A 23426-nucleotide genomic window follows, 5' to 3' on the forward strand; every position below is an offset into this window, starting at 1 on the left:
GGGCTATGCTGGATGTCATGTATGCAACATCCTGTCAACAATCCCAGATATGTTTTAATTTATTTATTTTTATTCTGTCTACTCAACGTGACTCAACGTTCTTTTTTATGTTGATACAAGTGGAGTTTCATGAGTTATGCTTTGCTTTTTTTGAGCTGTCCTAAAGTAAGTGGCTCATAGCGAGAAATATTTGGAGAAGAAAGTGACTATTAGCAATGAATGCTGTACTTACTTTTGTCCTTGATTGCTGTAGTTGTTGTCATAGGATTCATATCCCTGGTCATCATAAGCTGTTCCGTAGCCATCGTCGTATTCCTAAGGAAAGAGAGACAAAATGTTATTAATTTGAGGTCAAAATAGTTAGAATTGAATAGATGTTAATACGATGGCCTGCAGCAACATTGAAAACCTATCATATGGCCCCAAAATGAAAGTTGGGACAACGTCAACCTAAATATTAGGGATGGGATGATATATTGAAATTCAATATATCGCAATACAAAAATGTCACAATATGCATCATGGGGCAGAAAAATGAATCGTGATATTAGGTCCATTTTATTCTGCTATAGTAATCACAAATGAGACGCTTGACCATCACAATTTCACAAGGGTTAGCCCATCCAAATTATATTATTTACACTTTGTAATGACATTTTTAAATTGTTGTTTACATTCTAGCAAGCCAATGCCATCTGAAATCAACATAATTCTACACAGTCAGACTTTGTTGTCATGGAACTTTTATTTACTACATCGTATTGTGGTTGTACTGAATCGTGAACTCCATATTGCGTATCGAATCGTATCGTGAGATAAACATATGGTCCCATCCCTACTAAACATCTTTCTGATATCAGTTCATAACAGCTTCCAAAGCTGTTTTAATATGAATTTTTACCATGCCATAGTATCGCATTGTGAAAAAATGTGTGCTCGTTTCACTTGACACTGAACTTGAGCACCTGTGACACATCACCATCCGTCAAATGCTCGCTGGGTAGTGCTTTCATCCTCATTAGACTATAACTTTGCAATGCACCGGTGCCCTCCAGTCAAATCACATGCGAGTACAGTGGCGTTTGCCAAGTCTAACTACGCGCCGCTCTGTGTTGGAGTGTCAACCGCAGTCCTGCCCTTGTGTCTCCGTGTCAACTGAGTGACAGTGGGATGTAAAGACTCACGCCCCGGCCACGTTTCATCACCACCTCAAAGGATGAGCCTTGAACATCTGTTTGTGCTCCAGCAATCTGCCCCGATCCCCCCCCCTCTGCACCCCGCCCGAGCCCCCGCCAAGACGAACATCAAAGGGAAACAGTGCCGCACCCGTCCTAATTTGGAATAAATGGGACTTATGTTCCACAAAAGACGTCGACCCCTAGCGACACATCTCTCATCCCCCACACACTTCTTCGCTAATTCCATCTGCCCCTGATTTGCATGCTTGAAATGAATGTCTGTAAGATTTAGCACCAGAAGAAAATACTCATCACATCCATATTATTATTAAGGCCCTAATGCCTGATTAGAAACATGCATTTGCCAAATGACAGCATTTGAGTTCGGTCTTTTATCTTTAATCCTCGAGAAAACGAAGTGTGTGTGAAGGAACTACATATGAAGTTCATCAAAGCGACCCGGGTGTGATGCTTGCTTGTTTCTGAGGGTTTTTTGCTTCAGTTTTTCTCAGCTATAGGCGCTGGCTAGAGGTTTGGTCTCGGTTACTTAGTCATTACAGTGTAATGGCCTCTAATTTCAGTGGTTACCTCATTTTCTTTTAGGTTTCTTGCTTTCTGCAACAGTTTGTTAGTCATAATGTTCTTCTCCTGCGCCTGCCAAGCTAAAGCAGTTAAAGCCTTGGCAGAGGATAGGTGTAGTGAGGACACACCTTGAGCTCTGCCACAAGACAACGCTTTGCTTGATTTTCTCTGTATGAGCTGGGACAGATGGTTCATTCATTCATTCATTCACTCATTCACTCAGTAAGTCATTGATTTAGTGAGTCATTCATTAAGTCATTCATTTCCCCCCAGGTTTTTCTTTTCTTAGTTTGTAGTTTTGCCGTTTTTGGACATAATTAGTGGGGACTCTTGGCGGAATGGCAGAAACCATTCTTATTTGCTCACAACTCTTTTTGGGCATCCCAGTGGGTGGCTTTCAGAACTTGTTTTCATCCCCCCTTTTCTATTCTTGGTTGGTTGGTTTTTGCGGTGGTCTTTGTTAGTTCCCTTCTGTTTGTTTGGAGGAGGCTTGAGGGGAATATAGGTCCCTCCTGGAATTTGTAATTTTGCAATTACAAGAGCTTTTACAAAGTCAACAATTCCCCACAGCTAGTGCAAGGACTTGTAATTTTAGTCAATAACTGTACTTTTTTTATAATATTAAACCCTGTAAATCTTTTAAAAACAATAGGGGCAGCACTTTTCAAAAAGCGGTGCAATTTTGTCAAAAGAAGGGGTCTAATTAAAGGCACTTTTCAACATGAAGACGAAATTGTATCCTTTGATTTACAATTTTCCATCCTTGCACTTTACTGCAAATGGAAACCAAAAAATACAACGAAAAGAAAAATACACAAATTACCTCACAATTTTTTTTGAACAGCTGTTAGAAAACATGGTTCTTGGTTGTAATCATCGCAACACTGGCAATATTCAAAGCAAAGATAACATCCGGGGGGGACTGTGAAGGACTTGTGTCTTCTGGAGGTATATTTGAAGAAACAGGCTGTGGAGGACAGCCCCAAAGAGAATACATTAGGAAGAAAGTCGACGGGAATGATGAGCCTTGGGAGCATTTGTAGTTCTGTTTGTAGTTCACAAGTACATTACTGCGCATGTCAAAGTCAGTGATATATAAACTCGTCAATGAATATTTATGATTTTCCCCATCCGCTTGATGCATATTTATGATCATCATGTTTTAGTCTGATGCTTGATTTGACAGAAGAACCAAGCCTGCCCCCAGTCATGAATATTCATGAGAATATCATCCGTTTGAGGAGACTTATGTTACTGTATTTTGTAGATTGAGTGGACCAAGCTCACATCCCCATCACATCCTAACATCTTGCTCCTTGGAAATACAGTATGATCACCTTATTACTGCAGTTGGTCCTGGTTTTAACCAGTACTTCATTATGCTAACTACCTACAAAGGTAAAGGAAACAAACAGTAACTAGGAATACTGTACAAAAGCAGATTTGGGCGTCATTCCTCACTGCTGAGTCTACATTAAGTAGCAGAAAAATCACAATGCAAATCAAACAATTTATTCAAATTCAGAGCCAAAGTGTTTGAAGAAAGCTGAAACAAAAAGACACCTATTGAAGTACGTTTGTGCATTCACACAAACATTATTAGAAAATCCATCTTATTTGAAATTGAAATAATGTTGCTCTGTTTTCGTCAGATACATGCTTGTTTTTGTTTCAAAACTCGGAGGATTAGCCTTTTTCAAATCTATTTAAAAGTTGGCTCTATTATACCAATTGCAGGGTAGGATAAACAAGTTTGGTGATGAATATTGAATGATAGGAATCTCGGCAGGAAGACAAAAAGTAAAGTCATGTAGCTGTGGTTGTGAAGGCAGCCTCAGCTATCAAATAAATTAGTCTCCTCGAGTATAAAAAGCAAGAAGACAGCCACAACCTGTATCGCATTAGAGAGTCAACTGGTTGCACTAGTTATTCCATATTGACTCAGAAACCAAGCCAGCCTGTTTTTACACATCAGCAGCATAAGGCCTGTCCATATGGCCACATGATAATAAACAGAAACGCTCATTGTTTTCTCCTCTGTTTTGTTTCCTTTAAAAAACAATCAAGGGCAACAGCATTCAATAACTTTCAACTTAACTTCTAACAGCTGTAAAACACAGGCTATCACCTAGAACATATTTAAACATAAAATGAACATTTAAATCTCCTGATCTCCGAGTGGTGGAGGGCGTACGCATTTGCATTCAATGCCAACGACACTAGTTCGATTCTCAAGTCAAGTCATTCCAAGAAGATTTCTACCATGAATAAGTTTTCATTTTTACCTTTTCTTATTTAACCATGACCAAAGCCTCCCTAACCTTAACCAAATTGTTTTAGTTGCCTAAACCTAACCGTAACCTTGAAACCAACCTTAAATACAGTGGTTTCCTAACCTTAACCCTAAGCTTAGCCAAAACCTTAACCAATGTTGTTTTACTTGCCTAAACTTAACAGTTAGCCAACCTTTAAGTGAAAATGGCCTGTCCAATTTGTGTTTTTGTCCAATTCATGGCGGAGGAATGTCGTTTTCACATAATTTCTGTCCACAACGCCCAATCTGCGCTTCAGACTTCGTGCTCATTTCACAAAATTTCACTTTGCAGCAGAACTGTAACCATTGAAAAGTGTCTAGCTAGGATCCATGGCTACACTGTAGCAGAACTGTAACTTAAACAAATCCGGTGAGATTGCAGTTCAGCCTCTAACCAGCAACCAAAGTTTCATGCTCTCAAAACTGACTTGCACTTCTTGACTGCGGAGTGATATGACTAGATGTGAAACTACGGTCTGTTATTCAGAAATAACCAACCTCAGTATGCCTTGATTGGAATATCCTATTATTATCCCATTCAAGAACTTAGTGTGGTTCGCATGGGGAGCAGTCTGCCTAAGGTACTGATAAGCTAGAGCATTGCTTGTCCTTATGTCCAATAGTGCCTTAATGCACAAAGCACTGTAACCATGGGTGATGTTTACCGTACATTGTGTTAGCAGAGCAGGTAGATGCCCTGATTAGTTTTCAGCACAAGCCAGGTACCATTAGTGCTAACTGAGTCCTCCTCTCATCTCATTGGTGACTCTATCTAGGTGCTGTCCATTCACATTGGACAACACTGGCTGGTGTTAAAGACCGCATTAAACCTTAACAATGGCATGTTATTGCCATTTATTAGACCAGCCACTCTATAATTGAGTTACAAGCAAGCTGAGAGGAGAAACATGGTTGTTTTATAAATCATGTTGGCAAGTCTAAAATGACACTTGCGATCCTTTACTTTGCTCTACGGCTGTAGGCTGATGAAAAACAGCCTCGATATGGAAAGTGGACTGTGACAGTGTAAGTGATGCTATTATAATATTTGATGCATTCATATTGATATGCCATTTACTCAAAATATCTTGGAGAGCACAATAGCACAACAATACTGCAATACCGCTATGTTGCCAAGACTAAACAGGATTAGTGTGACAGCGAGAGGTGGGGAGGGAGGGGGGAGATAGAGAGGGAGACAGAGTGAGAGAGAGAGAGGGAGAGAGAGAGAGAGAGAGGGAGAGAGAGAGAGAGAGCAGCCCCTAAGTGAGTCTTTCATTTGTATGCCAGTGGATGGCTGAGAGGCGTGTTGTTAAAAGATAAGGACTGGCCTCTGAGGCCACTGAAGACTAACACAGGGCCTGGCACTGCATGTTACAACACCAGTATCACAGCCGCTCCACTGTGCTCTACAATACCGCTGTAACAGATAGGGATGCCACGGTCATAGAGAATAGGCTTTTGAGGCAGCAGATTTGTTCGGAGCGTACTGTACTAAATCCAAATGATTTACACATTACACTGTCGAGAATTGGATGTACCGCGCTGCCCATGCACCGCTAAAATCCAAGTAACTGAAAAGGTGTCACAAATGCAAATGACAAAACAGGAAAACTTCACAGATTAAGAAAATCAAATGAAGAGGCAGAGTCTTGTTTTTCCCCGACTACTGTATTACGATGCCATCTGTCAGAGGAAAAAAACATGCCTGGCCTCCATACAGCTGTGCCACACAAGGCTTTTCATGGATAAAAGCGAAATAATTTCTAATGGTATAACTCCAGGTAAACAAAAAGCAGAATATTTGCATGCCATGGACATCGGTCTACAATTTCTCATTTATTCTGGGTTTTTTTTGTGACACAATCCTTCTCCCAGTTTCACAAACCTGAACAGGCTGGAATTGGTTGAAGCTTTTCCTCTGTAGGGGTAGACACGCTAATTGGACCATCAGATTGAGAATGTCAAAAAGTTGCCGCATGCGTCAAAATGTGACATTGCTATTCTGTGTTATACTAGTCAAACGTCTGGACTTGCCTTGGACTCAGCTTTGACCACCTTTGGTCTTGAGCCTGACTGGTCTTGACTGGAGTGGTCTTGACTGCAACACTGGTTGGAAGCAGCCTCAGTACTGTATATGAAATATTTTCCCAGCCCTTACACTCAATTGAGTTTAAAAGGACAAGGACAGCACCATGGAAAATATAATAGTCTTCACTGTCCACCAGACAAACGACACTCAATTAACCCTCCATGGCTCTCAACATGGCTGGCCGTGCAGCAGCCAGAAGGGCCTGGGGGGTGTGACGGCGATTCGTAATGCCACAAGAGTCAGCAAGCAGGTTATAACCCGCAATGCTCAGAAAGGATTACTGTATCTGCAGGACTTAACGTAAACAATACCGACCCACTTGCGTTGCGCATCGCTTGGCCTCCGCACCCAAAAGGATTAAAGCTTCTCATCTGGTATGGATTCAAACACACGCAGTTACAGTCATATTGTAGGCCTTGATTTACCGTGACAGTGGAGTTCAGCTAGTGCTTAGCCTACTTTAACTAGCGTCCTCAGATTCTGTGTTTGCAACGTTCAAATCGGGAATCTAACTGAACCTGAAAAGCGTCCTTGTCGCATGCCAAAATGCTAGGAAATAGATGGCATGTGGCCTTATTTAAGAATTGAGAATTACATTATGACTAATTCTTCTCCAATGGGATTAGTGGCAGGTAAGACAGTGATCTCAATGCGCCTAATGAATTACATGAAATGAGATTTGGCTGCAATCATAGTAACCATTCAAGTCTGATGGGGCTGCCAAGACTGAATCATCGGATAATAACATTTCTGTGATTTTGTTTGGTAACAATTGGATTCAGAGTAATTTGATACTGATACTTACAGTACAAATACGAGCTTTGATAGAAGTGGATTATGTAAACCAAGCCATCCAGACAAAGATATATCCATATATCATTGTGACAAAAGAGGTAACCTAGATCTAATGCGTTTTGTCTCTATAAGATAGGAGAACAAAAAGCAGCGCACGCCTGCAGCTGAATTAATGTTTTGGCCTATGGCGATGCCACACAGCAACTAATAGACAAGCAGACATGCAGGAAGAGAAATATGGGAACAGGCACAGCAGTGTACGCTAAGCAGTAATACATGTAGGCAACAAACATGGGCGAGAAACACCTCCATGTCATTTCATTGATGAATACAACAGCCTATTTGTCAGCGCCTGACGGAGAACACAAGTCCTGGGATAGCGATGCATTCAGATAATACAGAGCAACTCATTCAGCCTCTAATTTGCAGCGATGTGGTTAGATTTATCATCTGGCAGATGTTGGGGGTCTTTTTTCCACCCAGATACACAGGTGCAGGTGTCGGGGGATGCAGTTTACAACTGTGACAATGATGGGAAACAGCTGGTCCAGGAGTCATTCTCTATGACCTCCACGCATTTGAATTGCAACCTCTGAATAAACCTGTCAGATGTTGTTAGGTATGGGCTGCTGGGGCAATTTTCCAACGCAGGCCACCTCCTCTCTCCCTCTATCTGCTAAATATGCTATGTTGATGGCGGAGTCCCAGGGGAACTTGCCTTGACAGTGCGGCGGGAGACTCTCCTGGCAAATGCACAAAGGCTCTGACTCTAAGCCTAATATATTCATCTCTGGCAGCTGTTGATATTTCACCAAGGTTCCCATAAGACTGTGCAGGTAAGCTACAACACCAAATCACAATAACAGTTACAATAACAAATCCATTCTCTCTCTCACATGTTGTAAGAGAACAGCTGAATATGGAGCACTGTACAGTACTACATGCATACTAGGGGTCAACCCATATGGAATTTGACGACAGATACCGATACCGATATTTTTGGACTGAATCTACAGATAGCCGATATTTTGTGCCGATATCTTTAAATTTGAAAAAACATTACAAAACATTACAAGGATTCAGTGTTTCTTGTGTTTATTTTGACTCTGACTTTGGATGTTGACTCCACTTTTTCCTGCCTATCTAAAAGTTTTTCACCACCTTTCTCCACCTTTGTTCTCTCCCCAGCACCATGAACAATTTAAGGGATTACACCCCTGTATAGTATGTAATGGCCCTCAAACTCATACGCATTATTTAGTAGTAAGTTGAAGGTTATAGTGCAGAGCTCCTGCAAATAGACTGAGATCGCTGTTCATCCTTAAGAAACTCCCCAAGCATTTTTTTCACATTTGGAAAGATGTATACACTGTTTATTGCCTATTTTGGTCTTGCTCTTGAATAGGACTTGATTTGCTCTGGTCTTGGTCTTGACTTTGTCTTGAACCCCTTTGGACCTGGTCTTGACTTAAACCTGACTGGACCTGGTATTGGAGTTGACTTGGACATAGGACCATAAAACTCTCCATTGAAAGCCAAACTAATGAAATTCTTATAGGTGGGTTAGCAGCTCCTTAAGGCCAGTATCGGCCCAATATATCAGCAAACCGATATATCAGTCTAACCCCAATGTGTGTAAAGGATCAGTTTGAGTGTGTGAAGGTCTGTGTGCATCTGTACAGCATCTTTTCTACATATATATACTCACATATTCGCCGTATGTGTCCTGCACTATGGGAGGGGGCGGTCGGTATCCGGCAGGCGGGGGGGCGCCTCTGGCTCTCTGCACCCCCCTCCCTCTGGAAGATGGCGCCCGGCTGGGTGGAGCACCTCTGGGTGCTGCTCCCCGGGGCACCGCCGCATGCAGAGGAGGAACTCCTCCTCGACTCCTGACACAAGACAAACAGCCACCGGGTTTTAGATGAAAGAGCGGCAAAATCAACATGGCAGCATCTGCACAGAAACATTTTCACAGGTCCGTTTAGCTTTTTGTGGAGTTTGCAGTAAATGTAATGCTGTGGATTATTAGAAAGAGAATTGGATATTTGCGCATAGTCGCTGCCAGGGTGAGTGGATGGATCAGATTTAAAGCAAATATCCCCTTTTTACACAAGTTATTCAGATGATCTTGGACAGTTAAATGAAAAATCCACCCTTGGATACGATTACACTGTGATATATCATCAGTTATTTTGTGATGAAGTATTGTAATTTACTTTTTTGGTGTACCCACTTTCTCTCAAGCTGCCTCATCTACTTCTACTTCAGTTAGCGATTTCCTACATTTCCCAGGATGACTTTCAACAACCTCCAGAGAATGTGCCTGAACTCGTTCCATTCAGCGGTGGGTTATGCGTGTAGGTGGAGAGAGCAATCGCAGGAGTGGAGTGAGAGTTTTTCCAGTCGAGAAAAAGTGAATTGGTCTCTCTGCCTCTTCTATGATGGATTTCTCTCTGTGTGATTGTCGAATGTTGGTGCGAATTGGTGAGTCTAGAAAGAAGCCCTCACTCTTTGATTCACACCAATACCTGACGTCTACCGTTGATGTTTTATATCGCTGAAAACTTTTCTGCTATCAAATTCCATTGTAGCTGCGCTGGAAATATCTCAACATGACATCACGTAATCTACATTTGGCCAGTTATCCTTGGAAATAAGAAAAATACACCAGCAAACAAAATAATGGGCCCAGAAATGCAAGATACATCCCCAATGTATAATAGTGTTAATAGTGTTAAATTGTTTAGGGTGGATTTTTCCTTTAATATTTATATACGCAAACATGTACAGTCATCTATAAACACTTTCCAGACCTGCTCCACTGACAATGCACTGGAGACTTGAACAATGTGACAGTACTGGGGGGGGGGGTTTACAGGCTATATTAGCACATTTTCTGGTTCATAAACATTGACACTAAGATGAATTAACACGGACCCTGCACTCTAATATGCGATGTAATCAAGATGCAAGCAAAGTCGAGCTGCTCAGTTTGAAAAATGAAAGGCGGCCTGACCTTGTGGTCTGGCAGGATGTTTTTTGAGCTTTTACACCTAACTGAGCTTCCTTTTAAAGCAGTGAACTGATCTGAACCAGCAGGTTTAGTCATAGCAGCAGAAAACCACCGAGGCTGCTCTCCGGGTCACTTTTTTCCCTGTGCTTTCCATTTCGTCGTCAGTGGAGCTGTATAGCACATTGATGAAACATCACAGATTTGGGGCTGGGGAAAAAATCGTTTCTGGCTAAAAGGGACGGTGGTGAATGTTTAGATTGCGGAATTGAACTGTCCTCAAGCGTAGAAAAAAACATGAAAGTCAGTTCAGGACTTCTCTTCCAAAGTCAGAGCAAGGTGGAATATGTGACCCCCTACACAGTCTATGTCCTGAGCAGTGGCATCTGTTAAAAGTAAGCACACGTTAGCGTGAATGTGCAGTATACTGTACATGACTTTCTGCCGAGGAGCCTGTGGGACTTCTGTCTTATCACACTCAAATTAGGTATGGTAAATGCTAATTACAGTGTAATTTAAAACACAGCCAATTATATTCTGACTCAGAGCAATACAAATACGCCTCTCTGTGACCTTGTTTATCTCCAAATCTGTTAAAAAGATGTGCGTTTGCTTTTATAAACACAGAGAACAAACAAGGCAACGCTTTGCATTTTCCGTTTCAAAGCGCACCGTCGATGCCGAGAATGTCCAAGTCTTGTAATGGCCATGAATATTTTTGTTTGTGCTGTTATGGGGTCTCGGCGGAGTCGGAATTAGCATGGGTTCAGTGGGACAGTAGAGAGGCAGGCATATAACGCAGATCATTTGCATATAAAGGCTTTTATGCAAATTGGACTTTACTATGCTGCTGTTTATGGACACCAGACATTGCATCACTGTACACTACTATCCGCTATAAAATATGAAGTTTGTTTTCAGATGGTATTGACAATAAAAGGCGTTTACTTTGATGGGCTGCCAGATTGACCTAATTCAATTCAGATTATATTGGTCTCAGCTTAATTATGGCCATCATAATGTGGAATAAAAAACCTCCATTCGCAGTGTTAACACAGTGCCAGCCTAAATTACAAAGTGGGGCTGCAACAGAAAAGACCGTCTCATTCCACCTAATTGAGACGCTGAGATTCTGCCTATTTGCCCAAATGAAATTCTGGTGTCAGGTATAAACACTGATGAATCAAAACTTAAGAGTGAAATCCAAACTGCCTCCTAAGCAGCAGAGAGCCGTCCAGAGAAAGCTGGACTCATCTTTTGTCTCTCTCGTCTCTTTGGTATGGTTGGTATAAAGCATCACAGACCGGCCGGCTTGGTAAACATGAGCGAGCTGTGTGCAGTTTACCGACGTCACCTTACAGGATTTCTGGGTATTGAAGTTCAAACAGTTTTCAAACAATCACCTCTTGATGCCATTTGGAGCTGCCAATGTGCAAAGTTGCCCAGTGCAGCTTTAAAGCATACAGTAATACCGGTGTGTTTTTAAGTTTGTGCCAGTCGTCTAGGTCGCTCCTCTCTATTATTCCTGATGGTGTCTGAACTCAGTCGGCATAGTTGGAGATATCAGAGTTCATTTTGCTACCTTCAGGCAAAGCCGTTTGCTGCCATTCATTCCTGTACAGTATGAAAAAGAACTTCCACAGACTTGAAAATTGCCTGTGCTAGATAATCCATTACAGTAAATACGAAGACCTAATTTGGTTTTGTCACAGTTTCTGTTTTATCATTATTTCATTGTGCCCGAGCGGAGTGTTTTCATATCAATGTGTTACGTTACGCTCTGCTTACTGTCAATCACCTCACACCCACAGGAAGAAATGCGAGTCTCAAACAAAAAGTCCCTCAAAAACATGTCGCCTTACAGACTTTGTTGTCACATTCAGGTCTTTTTTTATTTAGGGCATCTTTGTTAGCCGGGACAGCAGTTCATTTCAAGCTAGTTCTGACACTGGAAAGTTTGTATTTTAAAAACGACCGAAAACAAGTAAAAAATCAAATTCCATACGACTTGCAAGATTGGTGGAAATGTAAACTAGACAGAGGCAGAAGTAAATGGACTCGAACTCTAAATGACACCGGAGTTCTCCTTTAATTGTGGAATCTCATTATGGAAATGCAAAAGGATATCCTACACATCCATCTGCAGACAAAATACTAGCTTGCCAACAGCTCTTTAAGTGTAAATAATACCCAAGCCCCGACCGAACCAAAGTGCACTCACACACACAACCCCTCGCACACACACACACACTTCTTGGAAAACAGGTTACCTGGGAGGCCCTGGAACAGGTGTCCCTCTTCCACGGGCGGCTGACTTGCCCCTCACCGATGGCACCTTGGCATCCTCCGAGCCGCCATTCAGGTACGTGAGCTCCTGCAGCTGGGCCTGTCTGATCTCATCATTGTAATCCTGCAGACAGAGGCGGCACGCACGCACACGCACACACACACACAAGTGCACATACACACACAAACACACACGGCGACACACTCGCTTTCAATTACACTGTATTAAATTACGTCCTTTATCTCCAGGGCTACAGCCCCGGGAATATCTAATTAATGTACTTTACAGTACTGCCGTGACCGCTGTTCCTGAGGCAGCAAAACATTTCAGATCCCCCGTTGATAAATCCTCGGGACCCCGTTTGGCTTTATCGCCTCACACAGTTGTTTTTCGCCAGTGAATTAAAACACATAATTAACATGGAAATAGGTCTTTAATCACAAAAAGATTGATATGATTGTCATGTGTCCGCTTTATCAATAGATATATTTTGATGGTGGAAAGAGGGAAGTGGAAAAGAGGGTGGGAGGGGGGCGGGTTGGGTGATAATTAATGATGAGATGTAAATCATCATAGCTCAGAGCATGGGAGAGAGCATACATAATGAATGGAGTAAGAGTAAATAAGCTCCCCCGCATGCCGGCGCCAAGGAGGTTCGGCCCATGCGGAGTGAATCCTGCCCGCCTTTCTGCTCGTTACACCCGTGACTTCCCGCTCAGGATCGTGCGTCGAATCGGATGAGCCCGCCAGAGCCTCAGATGGCCCTGACAGAATTACAGTCAGGGAGAAAGAGCGAACGAAAGAGCAGGTTGTTTCTATATGCCGGGGTCGGCCGAGGCCAAAAAGAGCAGATCTATGCGTTGAAGGAGCGGAGGGCGGGTGTAGTAGAGAAGGGAAGGGGGAAACGTACTGGGATGAGGAACTTCTTGATCTCCTCCAGGGCGTGACCCATCCTGGCGTAGGCCTCGGCCGGCGGGGCGAACACCTCGATGAGCACGTGCAGGTCTTCGTTCAGGTGCTGGTACTTGGCCTCGCCGCTCTTCCGTAGCTCTTCCTCCTGTTGGTACAAAAGCAGCCATGTATCATACACCCTCCATCTAGGGAATAAGCACGCTGTCAAAGCCTGGGAACATTTCTCATGGATTTTTCTTTTTTTTTTTTTTGTATTTCTGCAAGGATTTATTCCAGGGAGTTTATCTACAACTGTTACATAATGAGGTTCAGCGCTTGAATGCTACGTGGAATGTGATGCATTAGTTACGCGAAGACAGGCCGACAAAAAAAAAAAATACATCCATGCGGCTCTCGTAAACTAACATTTCTGTGAACAGGCAATCCTTACAATCCCTTCAACTGCTGCTGCTGCTGTCACATTTAACTGATTGCTTTGGTCCTCTCACAGCTGCCTGTCCTCATAACAAATGTACAGATGAAGCCAGTTGAAAACAACACATGGTTGTATGTGCGCTCATATACTCCATCATAATGTCTGGACTGATTTTCGCATTTTAGTGTAGTATCATCAAAACAAATTCGGCCATTCTGGGAGAAAACAAAATACTGATTTGTATTATACTGATTGAGAATCTCATGTTAAAATATGATCAATATGTATTTGAATTAATTCACCACTTTGGCGCTTGAAGTCAATAATGATTCATCTTTTCAAACCATCTTTAATGCAGACAAAGAGAATAATAGGGTACTTGATTTATACAAATAGCCTCGCTCTCTACATTGTGCCAATACTGTAAGCAATCACTTCATTATCACCATATATTTAACTCAGTTTGGAGTAAGAGTGCTTGACTGGTACTCAAGTGTCAAGAGTAGCTCACCAAAAATACTGGAGAGCTTAATATCTTTTAAATGAAAATCATTAAGAGTTTCTTTATGACTCAAAACTGCCCCCTCAGCCATTTGGGTCCTTGCAAATAATTTTTAGTCATAATTTAGTCCGTTATCAGTCAAAGATTTTGGGGACGGTGCATTTTTAACCAAATTCACAAAATCATATCAGTTATGGAGAGTTAGGCCTACATCCAGAATAATGATCTTTTGCAATAAATAACACATCTTATTGCACTTGCTACTGACTTAAGTAATAATCTGTGACATTTTCATACATAAATGTTTGTTTTGCTAAACTATATTGCTGACTGGTATAAAACAATAGTGATCCAATCTATATCCAGTTCATTAAAGCTTTTACATTTGCTGTTCTAAACACCTGCTGTCTGGTAGATCTTTCTTCGGAAAAATCTTCTGTCACACAGGAAGTGATGCGTTTTATATTTTCGGTTTGTTTGGAATAAACAGTAGAAGAAGAACTGGGAAGTTAGCATGAGCAGTGATGGCCACCATGGCTGAACAGACAAAGAACAGAGCGCCACCTACAGAAACTCAAACTGCATCAACAGAAAATCCAAGGAGAAAGACGTCACAGTCCCGCCCACAGTGTTTGATTGACAGGTGATCTCTGGGAAGAGCAGTGCAGAAACACCACAGCAATGAGTGCTGAGCAACAAAGACGGAGACACAATAAAAGTGAGGATCTCGAGGATTACCACTTTAAGGAAGAGTAAATAGTTACAGAAAATGACAAGGTAAAAGTAACGGTACAGGATTAAAAGTGATTGTATTTGTTATTTGTTCCTCATACGATCTAGTCAGGCTGTAAGTAGAGCAGTTGTAACTCACTTTCCACCTCTGCCTACAGAACTGCAGCTCATTTACCTTGCGACAGAAACTATAGCATGTAAACAGCGAGGGGCTTCGCAGGCCATTCAGGCCCGACAGAAGCAGGCCAGTATAATGTTATTGATGGCGAGAAATAGGACAGCCAAAACCCCAAATGTCTGCCACCGCATTACACAAAGGCAACAACAGGTTTGGCGTCCCAGTTTCTAGTTTTCAAAAAAAAAAACCTAAAATAAGAAAAAAAACAGTCTTCTCCGGGGCATTCCAGTGGCGGCAAGTTACTTCCCTTCTCCCTCTCCAGCACCATGCAAGGCAGTGTCTCTGATGTCACCTAATTATAAATAACCTTCTTTTAAGAGTGCCTGTGGTATGTTAATGATATGGTAATTTCCCCCATAAATCTGTGCTTTACGAGGAGAGGGCTCCTTTGTGCATAGCACCACCGCTGATGGAGCTGCCGGTGTCAAGCAGAGTGTGTAAGCAGGGTGTTGGAAAGAGACGACTGCTGGTGAATCTCCCTCTCTTTTTCCCTTTTATCTATTCCTATATATGGGTTTAAAAAAAAAAAACAGTCATTACCTGGTGTTTCTAATATCAGCAGCCGAATCTCCGAAATACAGACAATCCGGCAGTCTAATGTTTGGCATTTATCAAGCGAGAAATTGAGTTACCTCTTTAAAAAGTACCGCAATCCATTCTCTTTCCCCATATATTCCCACTCATACAGTCTGTTTCACGTGTTGAAATCGTCAGAATATGTTTATTTTACCCCACAATTGTTTATATTATTTCTACTGTTGTACTCATATTCTATTTGTCTGCTGTAACAACCTAATTTCCCCACAGGATCAATAAAGTTTCATATTATTCTCTTTTTTTTTTATGCTTTGCAATCAATCATTTTGTAAGAGTAAGTGTCACATTTTCAAACAGTGGATATCTCACTTTGTGGGATGAAACTCTTCCCTATGTGTGTGTGTGTGTGTGTGTGTGTGACCACATGGCCGGGGTGTGTTATCGTGTGCCATGTGTGTTAGTATACCAATTTTCATACATAGGGCCTCTCTCCCAGCGCTGATAAGAGGCATCAATGATCCAGCATCATCCTATAGCAGCTAAGCAGCCCATGGCAGGAGATTACAGCTGTCTCTTTCTCCTATCTACTGGCAGCATCTTCCCTCCTGTTTATATTTTCTCTGTGTAAATCTGCTTATGAAAAGCCATTCGCCCTGGAAACAGAGGGCCACCACGCTTTGGACACCGGAGCCTCTCCAGACCGAGCCCAGCGGTAAAGAATAATGTGAATCTCTGAGCATTCACATTCAAATGAAATATTTAAAGGCAGACACTGGATGCTGGGGGGCGAATTCTATTATGCCATTTGAATGACAGGAGGAAAAACACATCATATGCAATAACAGCCATCTATTGTGCTGATGTACCGCACAACTCTATCAGCCTTGTTTATCCGCACTTCAGACATCAAACTGGCTTATTAACACATAGGCCAAGTTTAGTGACCCAGTTTCTTCTTTCCACTAATAATATACGTATATCTAGCAATATAAATGCCATTTGGTGGACATTTTTGTCCAAAGCACCTTATTGAACAATGAGTGCCAATATTAAATATGGGTGGCCACAGAGAGAATCAACCCTCTGTCAGTGCCTAGGAGCAGTATTGATATCCACAACAACCTCCATCAGCTTCAGATAACCAAGGATCTACTCTGCTTGTGTTGTCTGTTCATCTCTGTACCATCAAAATGAATGTTTTCCTTAAAGTGGTAATCCATGAGGTTCTGTTCTTATTTGGTCTCCTTTTTGGTGCTCAGCGCTCATTGTTTCTGCACTGCTCTTCCCAGAGATCACCTGTCAATCAAACAGTGTGTCCAGTACTGTGACGTCTTTCTCCTTGGATTTTCTGTTGATGCAGTTTGAGTTTCTGTAGGTGGCGCTCTGTTCTTTGTCTGTTCAGCCATGGTGGCTATCACTGCTCATGCTAACTACCCCTAACGAACCGGAAACGTTAAATGCATCACTTCCTGTGCAGCAGAGGATTTTTCCCAGGAAAGAGCTACCAGACACCGGCTGTTTAGAACAGCAAATGTAAAAGTTTTCATTAACTGGATATAGGTTGAATTCCTATTATGTTACAGCAATCGGTGATAGAGAGTAGCAAAACAGACACTTATTTATATGGAAATGTAGCAGATTATTACTTTAAGTTAGTCAGTAGCAAGTGCAATAAGATGTGTAATTTGTTGCAAAACACTGTCACTCTGGACTTTTCCTTCCATAACTCATATGCTTGTTAATATAATTAAAAATGCACCATCCCCCAAATCTTCAACTGATAATGGACTATCAAATCATTTGCAACGACCACGCCCAAACTGGTAATCAGCTAATTTTTAGGGGGAGGACAGTTTTGACACACAGAAATTAGAATATGAAAATGTCACAGATTATTACTTTAGGACAATTGAGGTATTTCTCCGCAGTAGCTCGCAATTAAATCCGATGCAAGCTACAAAACTGAAACAAAGAAAATGTGATTGTTTTGTCTATCAGGAAAATTAAAGAGGGAGTACAAGTCCCAAGGATGAGAATGGATGAGTTAATCACGGCGCTAACGAGAAGCAGTGAGCAACGCGGATGCCTTTACATCATCCGGCGCTGACAGCAGCAGGACAACCAAGGTGCCATATCCAGACTGAGAGACTCTGACTCAGACAGCTCAGCGCCTCTCCTCCCTTCTGCACTCACGTTCTTGTCAACAGAAGATCAAGGTCCCCCAGCAGCAAATATTTGAGGAATTATCCCAGCTCTTTGCAGTGTCTACACCATACACTGACGCGCACAAGATTATAAGGGGAACGTATTGACTTGAAACATTGTACAGTTTCATCCTCCGACGCATCTATTATCTTCCCTGAATGGCAAGATCACAATTACATTTCCATCTTACATCTTCGGCAGGGTATAAAGTGTACATTATCTCCTCTCCCCTCCGTCAGCACCCACCGAAAAGTGTGTATTTTATCGGTATAAATAGAAACGTGTCCTTAAGTGCGACAGTGCCTGACTGTTGCTTCCATATAGACAAGATAGTTTTGTTTTCGCTCCCTGTGAAAGAGCCTCTGGCTGCAAGTAGACCTCTCCCTCTCTCTCTTGGTTCAGCATACACAAACAAAGAAACTCTGTTCTGCAGTGGCCCGGCTCCCTGACCTGCACGAGGAATTTCAAGCATTGAAAACTACGATGACATATGGAGGAAAGCCGTGCAGCTCGAAATAGCAAGTGAGAAAGCGTTGCAACCGGCTGAAGACAAAGCAATAGTTGTCTGTGTAGGGTTTTTATTTATTTTTTTTCGTATTTTTTTCCCCAAACAACGCAGGCAACGGCGCACGCTGCGTCCCCGACAGAAAGCTGTCAGTCATAAATCCTGCAGGGGGTTTTGCGGAGACAGGTGAGGGCTGCCGAGGTCAGCACATCTCCATGACAGATCTTTTCTCCAGGTACTCACGAGGAGTCTGCCATCAAAGACTATTGATCACAGTAATCAAAAGGAATGTGCTGTATGATAGCGAGAATCATCGCCGCCGACAAATCACCCGTGACAAACGGAGGAAGAGGAGAGCTCCAGACAAGCCAAGTGAAGTCGTTTCACTCGCTGCTGTCCAGTTCGGTGTGCCATCGATTCCGCTATTAAAGGGCCGTCGTAGGAATTCTCTGTTTATATACATATATGATTAAAGATGATAAATGTAGACATCATTAAAATTGGATTTTGTTTGAGTGGTTCAAGAATCCACCCTTTTTTTACAGGCAGTTTCAGACTAACTCCAGTAAACGCACTAAAATGTAAATTGGTCTTCAAATTCATTCAATTCAACTAGTTCAATTTAACTTTTAACTAAACCACATTTATTTGCAACACATCATGAGGAACATTATTCTTATCCCGAGCCATAGTATATCTGAAAACAAAATCATGAAACTGAATAAAATGAGGCCTTTAAGATCAAATATTTGATAAATCCACTGATCCACTCTTGTGCATTTGCATGATAGGAGGGGAGAAGAGTGAAGAAAGGGAGAAGAAAGATGAAAATGAAAGAAGGGACTGGAGTGTTACCTTTTCTTTGTCTCTCATGGATCCCTTTCCGAGAATTGACATCTTTGTGAGGGTGTCCTCCTGTAGTCTCTTTAACGAGTTCCCACGTGGCCCGAGGAGTTTGCCGACAAAGTTAAACTACAACAGAGAACAAGAGCGGAGATCAATCAGAATCCGTCTGTTTGAGATAAAGAGCAAAGACATTTCTTACGTCAATCACACTTGGCTCAAGCAGCGCGCTTTTGATTGAAGCTTATTAAAACTTATCAGCATTTCTTCCTGCCCGCGACTTGACAGGAGACCAATCCGGCTTGGAAGCCTTTCCAAACTGTCTTATCCCAGTCAAGTTTGCAGTTTGTCAGTTTTTCATGGGTAGCGGTCTTATGAAGATGCTCTGCGGTTGACCCTCTTGCTGAAATGTCCTAGTATAAAATGGAAAAAGTATTCATAATAATAAATAGATAACTCCCAGCAAACATTCTGACATTGAATAGATGTTGATATGACATTGAAAACCTCTGTAAAGCGGCAAAATGAAAGGTGAGACGACCTCCGTAGTCTTCTGCTACCTACATCGTTTTGTGAAATCAGAACCTAAATATCTTTCTGATATCAGCTCCAAACGGTCTCTAAAGCTGTTTGAATATGAATTATTGCTGTACCACAATATCATGTTGTGAACATTTCGAGTGTATCTGGGTTGACGTGGAACGACGCCGTCCGTCAAATGCTTCCCGCGTTAGATTACTTCACAAGGTCACCGCCGTTTGCCATAATGACGCGGATGTTATGCATTGCTATGTCAAAGAATGTACAATAGCAATACAGGCTGAACGCAACCCCACCAGCAGCTGGAGACGGTCAGGGAGAGAGAAGAGGAGCGATGCTTTTCTCCCCTCCTCCCATGTTTCCTTTAACGGTGAGTTATACAGCTGTCTCCCTCAACTATCTAGGTCATCAATTAGCAAGTAGGAGGGAAAAAAACACCCATTTTTGTTCTACACCTCACCTATATCTCTCCTGCCTTTTGTTCAGAAGCCAAGTGCTTATTAGGAGGCTCCTGCCAATTCCTGGGTGAGGGATTTGAGAGCCAAGCCTTCGTGATTCGCTCTAATGCAGTAACTGACTATTCGGTTTTATCCTGGCCAGTGTACTCAGGTGAACTCCAGCAGTTCTCAACTATGTTCGTTCAACTTTTGTAATTACACCACGGCCCGTGGCTATAGAGTTGATCATGTAGGGCCCTATTCAGACCGTGACTTACAGTAAGCACCACGCCCCACTGTGCCAATTCCAACCCTGGACTTACGTGTGGGGGATAAGTGGTCTCCTGCAAAGTTACGACCTTGGCTTGATGAATATGTAAATCAAGGCGTGTCCACCTTCACATTATAATATGTGGATTGCGGTGCTAACTTAGGTCCATTTGTACCTTACGCACCTGAAACCCTGCAATATGTCTGAAGGAAAAGGATCAGACTGTGGAATTGTGATGGTATTTAAAGCAAGCTGATGACGCTCCACAACTAAGCAAACAAGACGCGTTCTGCCATTTACGTGTTCAAGGTTACAAGGGATCATCAAAGGAGACGGCAGTACCAGGGCGCGCAGACGTTGTCAAGAAATCTTTTAAATGTGCCGAGTTTAACCGACACCCTGTGCATCCATCGTTTCCGCCTGGATAGGGCCTTGATCATTGAGCTGCGTCGTCTTTTGAACAATGATTTGCAGAGCCAGATCACACGGCCGACATCCCTTCATGTTACTCAAGGTATCGGGCACCCTTTCCGTCCTGGTGACGGGTTCTGCGTCGGACAGGGTGCTGTGGGAATGTCTCAGTCCTCTGTCTCCCACTGCCTGGCCTCGTGCACTGGACACTGATCACTGATTTCTTGATTAGGAACAAGGAGTCTCTCATGTTGTTTAACAAAAGGTCATAAGTGCCATCAACTGTACGCATGTGACCAGTTTACAGGAAGAGGAAGGCTGACTCCACAAATTGGTATTTGATGCAGACATGGCCATAACCAGTGTTTGCACAAAGCTTCAATGCAATGAGCGATGTAATTGGAGAGTGGCTTATTGGTGAGTTGTTAAGATTATAGTCAACCAAGCCACCAGGACACCCCAAGAAACTCCCATTTTGATATAAAACTATTTTTTGATCTAAAAGTTTATTTCAATGACTTCACAAAAGAGAAAATGCAGAATAGCCTAAGTCATTTCAGATTTTGTAAGGTCTTTTTTATAATGTTTTAATCCATATTAATGTCCCGTGGGCAAGTTTCTACTTCAATCTTCGCGTGTAATCGTCCTAAACAAAACTGAATTAAAGGCGCATAGAATTTAAAGGATATACATCAGCAGAAAGACAAGAAGAGGGAAAAGTCCATAGCCTGATTTTACACCATACCAATGGGAAGTACAAAATAAACCTGTGAAGGCACACCCAAAATCCTCAGTGCGCACATCAAATGGTCCAAGTTTGAAAAAGTACAAAGTACAGATCTCAATCCACAGAAGACCCGCGTTACTTTATGCAGCTTGAATTGGGCCCAGAGATATCTACAAAAACTGCTGAAAACATAATTCAAGTACATTAGTAAGCTACAACTTATTGCTACACAACATCAGATGTAAAGCAAAAGAAGAACGACACTGTGAGAATCTATTTAAAATTTGGTAATTATTTGATTACCCAGCTTTGAGACACTAATATTGACCCTGAGTGAGCAGGATGCCACGCAGGTTGGAGCCGATTCAGATGGTGTTATAGATGATGTAGTGGCTTGATATGGTGTGTTGTAGTGACATGATATAATGGTATTTATTTGGTGCTATTGGAATGTCTGGCTATTTAAAGAGAGATTATGCATATTTGCCTTAGATTTGACCAGACTAATGCCAGTAAATGTCAGAGGGAGGTCTTAATCTGGACATTAAACGCATCACCACCATGTCGATATGTTTGCTGGTGCAAAGTTTCCCATCACTAAACCCGCATTTCATCACACGGACGATCCTCCAAATATAGTCTTACTAAATGCAGAATATAATCCCTGTTGTTTATCGGATATCAAAATCCTTCCAACTGTGATTGATGTTTTGGGGTTTTGGTAATGCTTTAGTTATCATGAGGGATTTTCTGACTGGGCTCCCGTGGCGGTTCATGTCATTAGACCGTGAGGGGATTGCGCTGGCGCTGTCTGTAATCACCAGAATAAAAGCTGATGTGTTTAATCATAGGTGGTTGCCTGCTGCTCTGTTGTGGTTTTAGTTGCACAGCCCTTTCTCCTCCACTGGAGTTTAGTAACGCTGGATGCTCGAGAATGCTCATAAAAAAAAACACAGCGACTAAAAACACAACAGTTTCAGCCGTTGCACCGTCTCCTGGTTTGGCAGCTGAAAAGAAGAGGGATGTGGCTTGTGGATGATTAAAAAGTCAGTGGACACAAGTAGGGAAAGGATCTATGATTAATCACACTTAACCAGAAGGGGGTGGCGGGTAGGGTTGGGGGTTGGGGGGTGGCGGTGGGGGGGGGGGGGGGGGGGGCACATCTGAGATCTTTTCATCATTTGCTGAATGTATTACTGTGAGCCTGGCGAGAGGTGTGCTCAGAGAAAGCCAGTGCAGAATGATTGTGCTGAGGACAGCAGGACAGGGGCGACAGTAGAAGGATAAATCACCGTTCCCCGGCACAGAGAAAAGCCACAGACTGAACTGGAAATAAACCAGTGGGACTCCTTACGCCTCACAAATGGCCCGCGGTGCTTCGTGCCAAAAGATGCTTTCTGAGAGGGCCCACATAGATCCAGCAAATGTATAGGAGAGCACCGATAGCACATTTAAAAGCGTTTAAAAGCTGTGGTATTGTACATATAGCTTCTGAGTAGGTGGGGCAGCATGTGTCATACTGGCTCAATCATGATTTGAAATTCTTTTATGTGAAAGAGGTTTCAATTGAATGGTGCCTTTATCTAAAATAATAACAATACAAAACAATAACACAAATGACCCTCATGGTTACTAGTTAATTGAGCATACATAAAATATGTAGAGGTATACTTGTTTGTAAAGGCTGTTGCAGGACATTCTTTACAGTGCTGTGATGTCCATTGCACAGCAGAACTGCAGCACACAGCATCATAACATCATCAGTCTTCTTCCTGTTATCTCAAAAGCCTTCAACGTTCCACGGATCCAGAAATTAAAGAAATTTTCATTGGGCCAATTATTTGCAGCATAGCAGACAATATAATTCATCAGGGTTTGGTATTAAAAATCATCAGTGAAGAACAGATCCATTTGTCTTGGAGAATCATCAGTCTGCAACTTGCTGCATGGTGT

The 23426-nt window shown here is 42.3% G+C and overlaps 1 protein-coding gene across 1 annotated transcript in view; it reads right to left on the reverse strand.

Annotated features, from left to right (window-relative positions):
- The window catches only part of khdrbs3 (KH domain containing, RNA binding, signal transduction associated 3), a 73333-nt gene that overhangs the window by 11954 nt on the left and 37953 nt on the right, over window positions 1–23426 (reverse strand). The window contains exons 3-7 of the mRNA XM_071913373.1: window positions 19100–19216; window positions 13169–13315; window positions 12242–12381; window positions 8670–8850; window positions 233–315 (exon numbers count right to left, since the gene is read on the reverse strand). Coding sequence (XP_071769474.1) covers window positions 233–315; window positions 8670–8850; window positions 12242–12381; window positions 13169–13315; window positions 19100–19216 — 668 coding nt within the window. The remainder of the gene's footprint in view (window positions 1–232; window positions 316–8669; window positions 8851–12241; window positions 12382–13168; window positions 13316–19099; window positions 19217–23426) is intronic.

The sequence above is a fragment of the Centroberyx gerrardi genome, chromosome 19 (assembly GCF_048128805.1).
Source record: "Centroberyx gerrardi isolate f3 chromosome 19, fCenGer3.hap1.cur.20231027, whole genome shotgun sequence".
NCBI lineage: Eukaryota > Metazoa > Chordata > Actinopteri > Beryciformes > Berycidae > Centroberyx > Centroberyx gerrardi.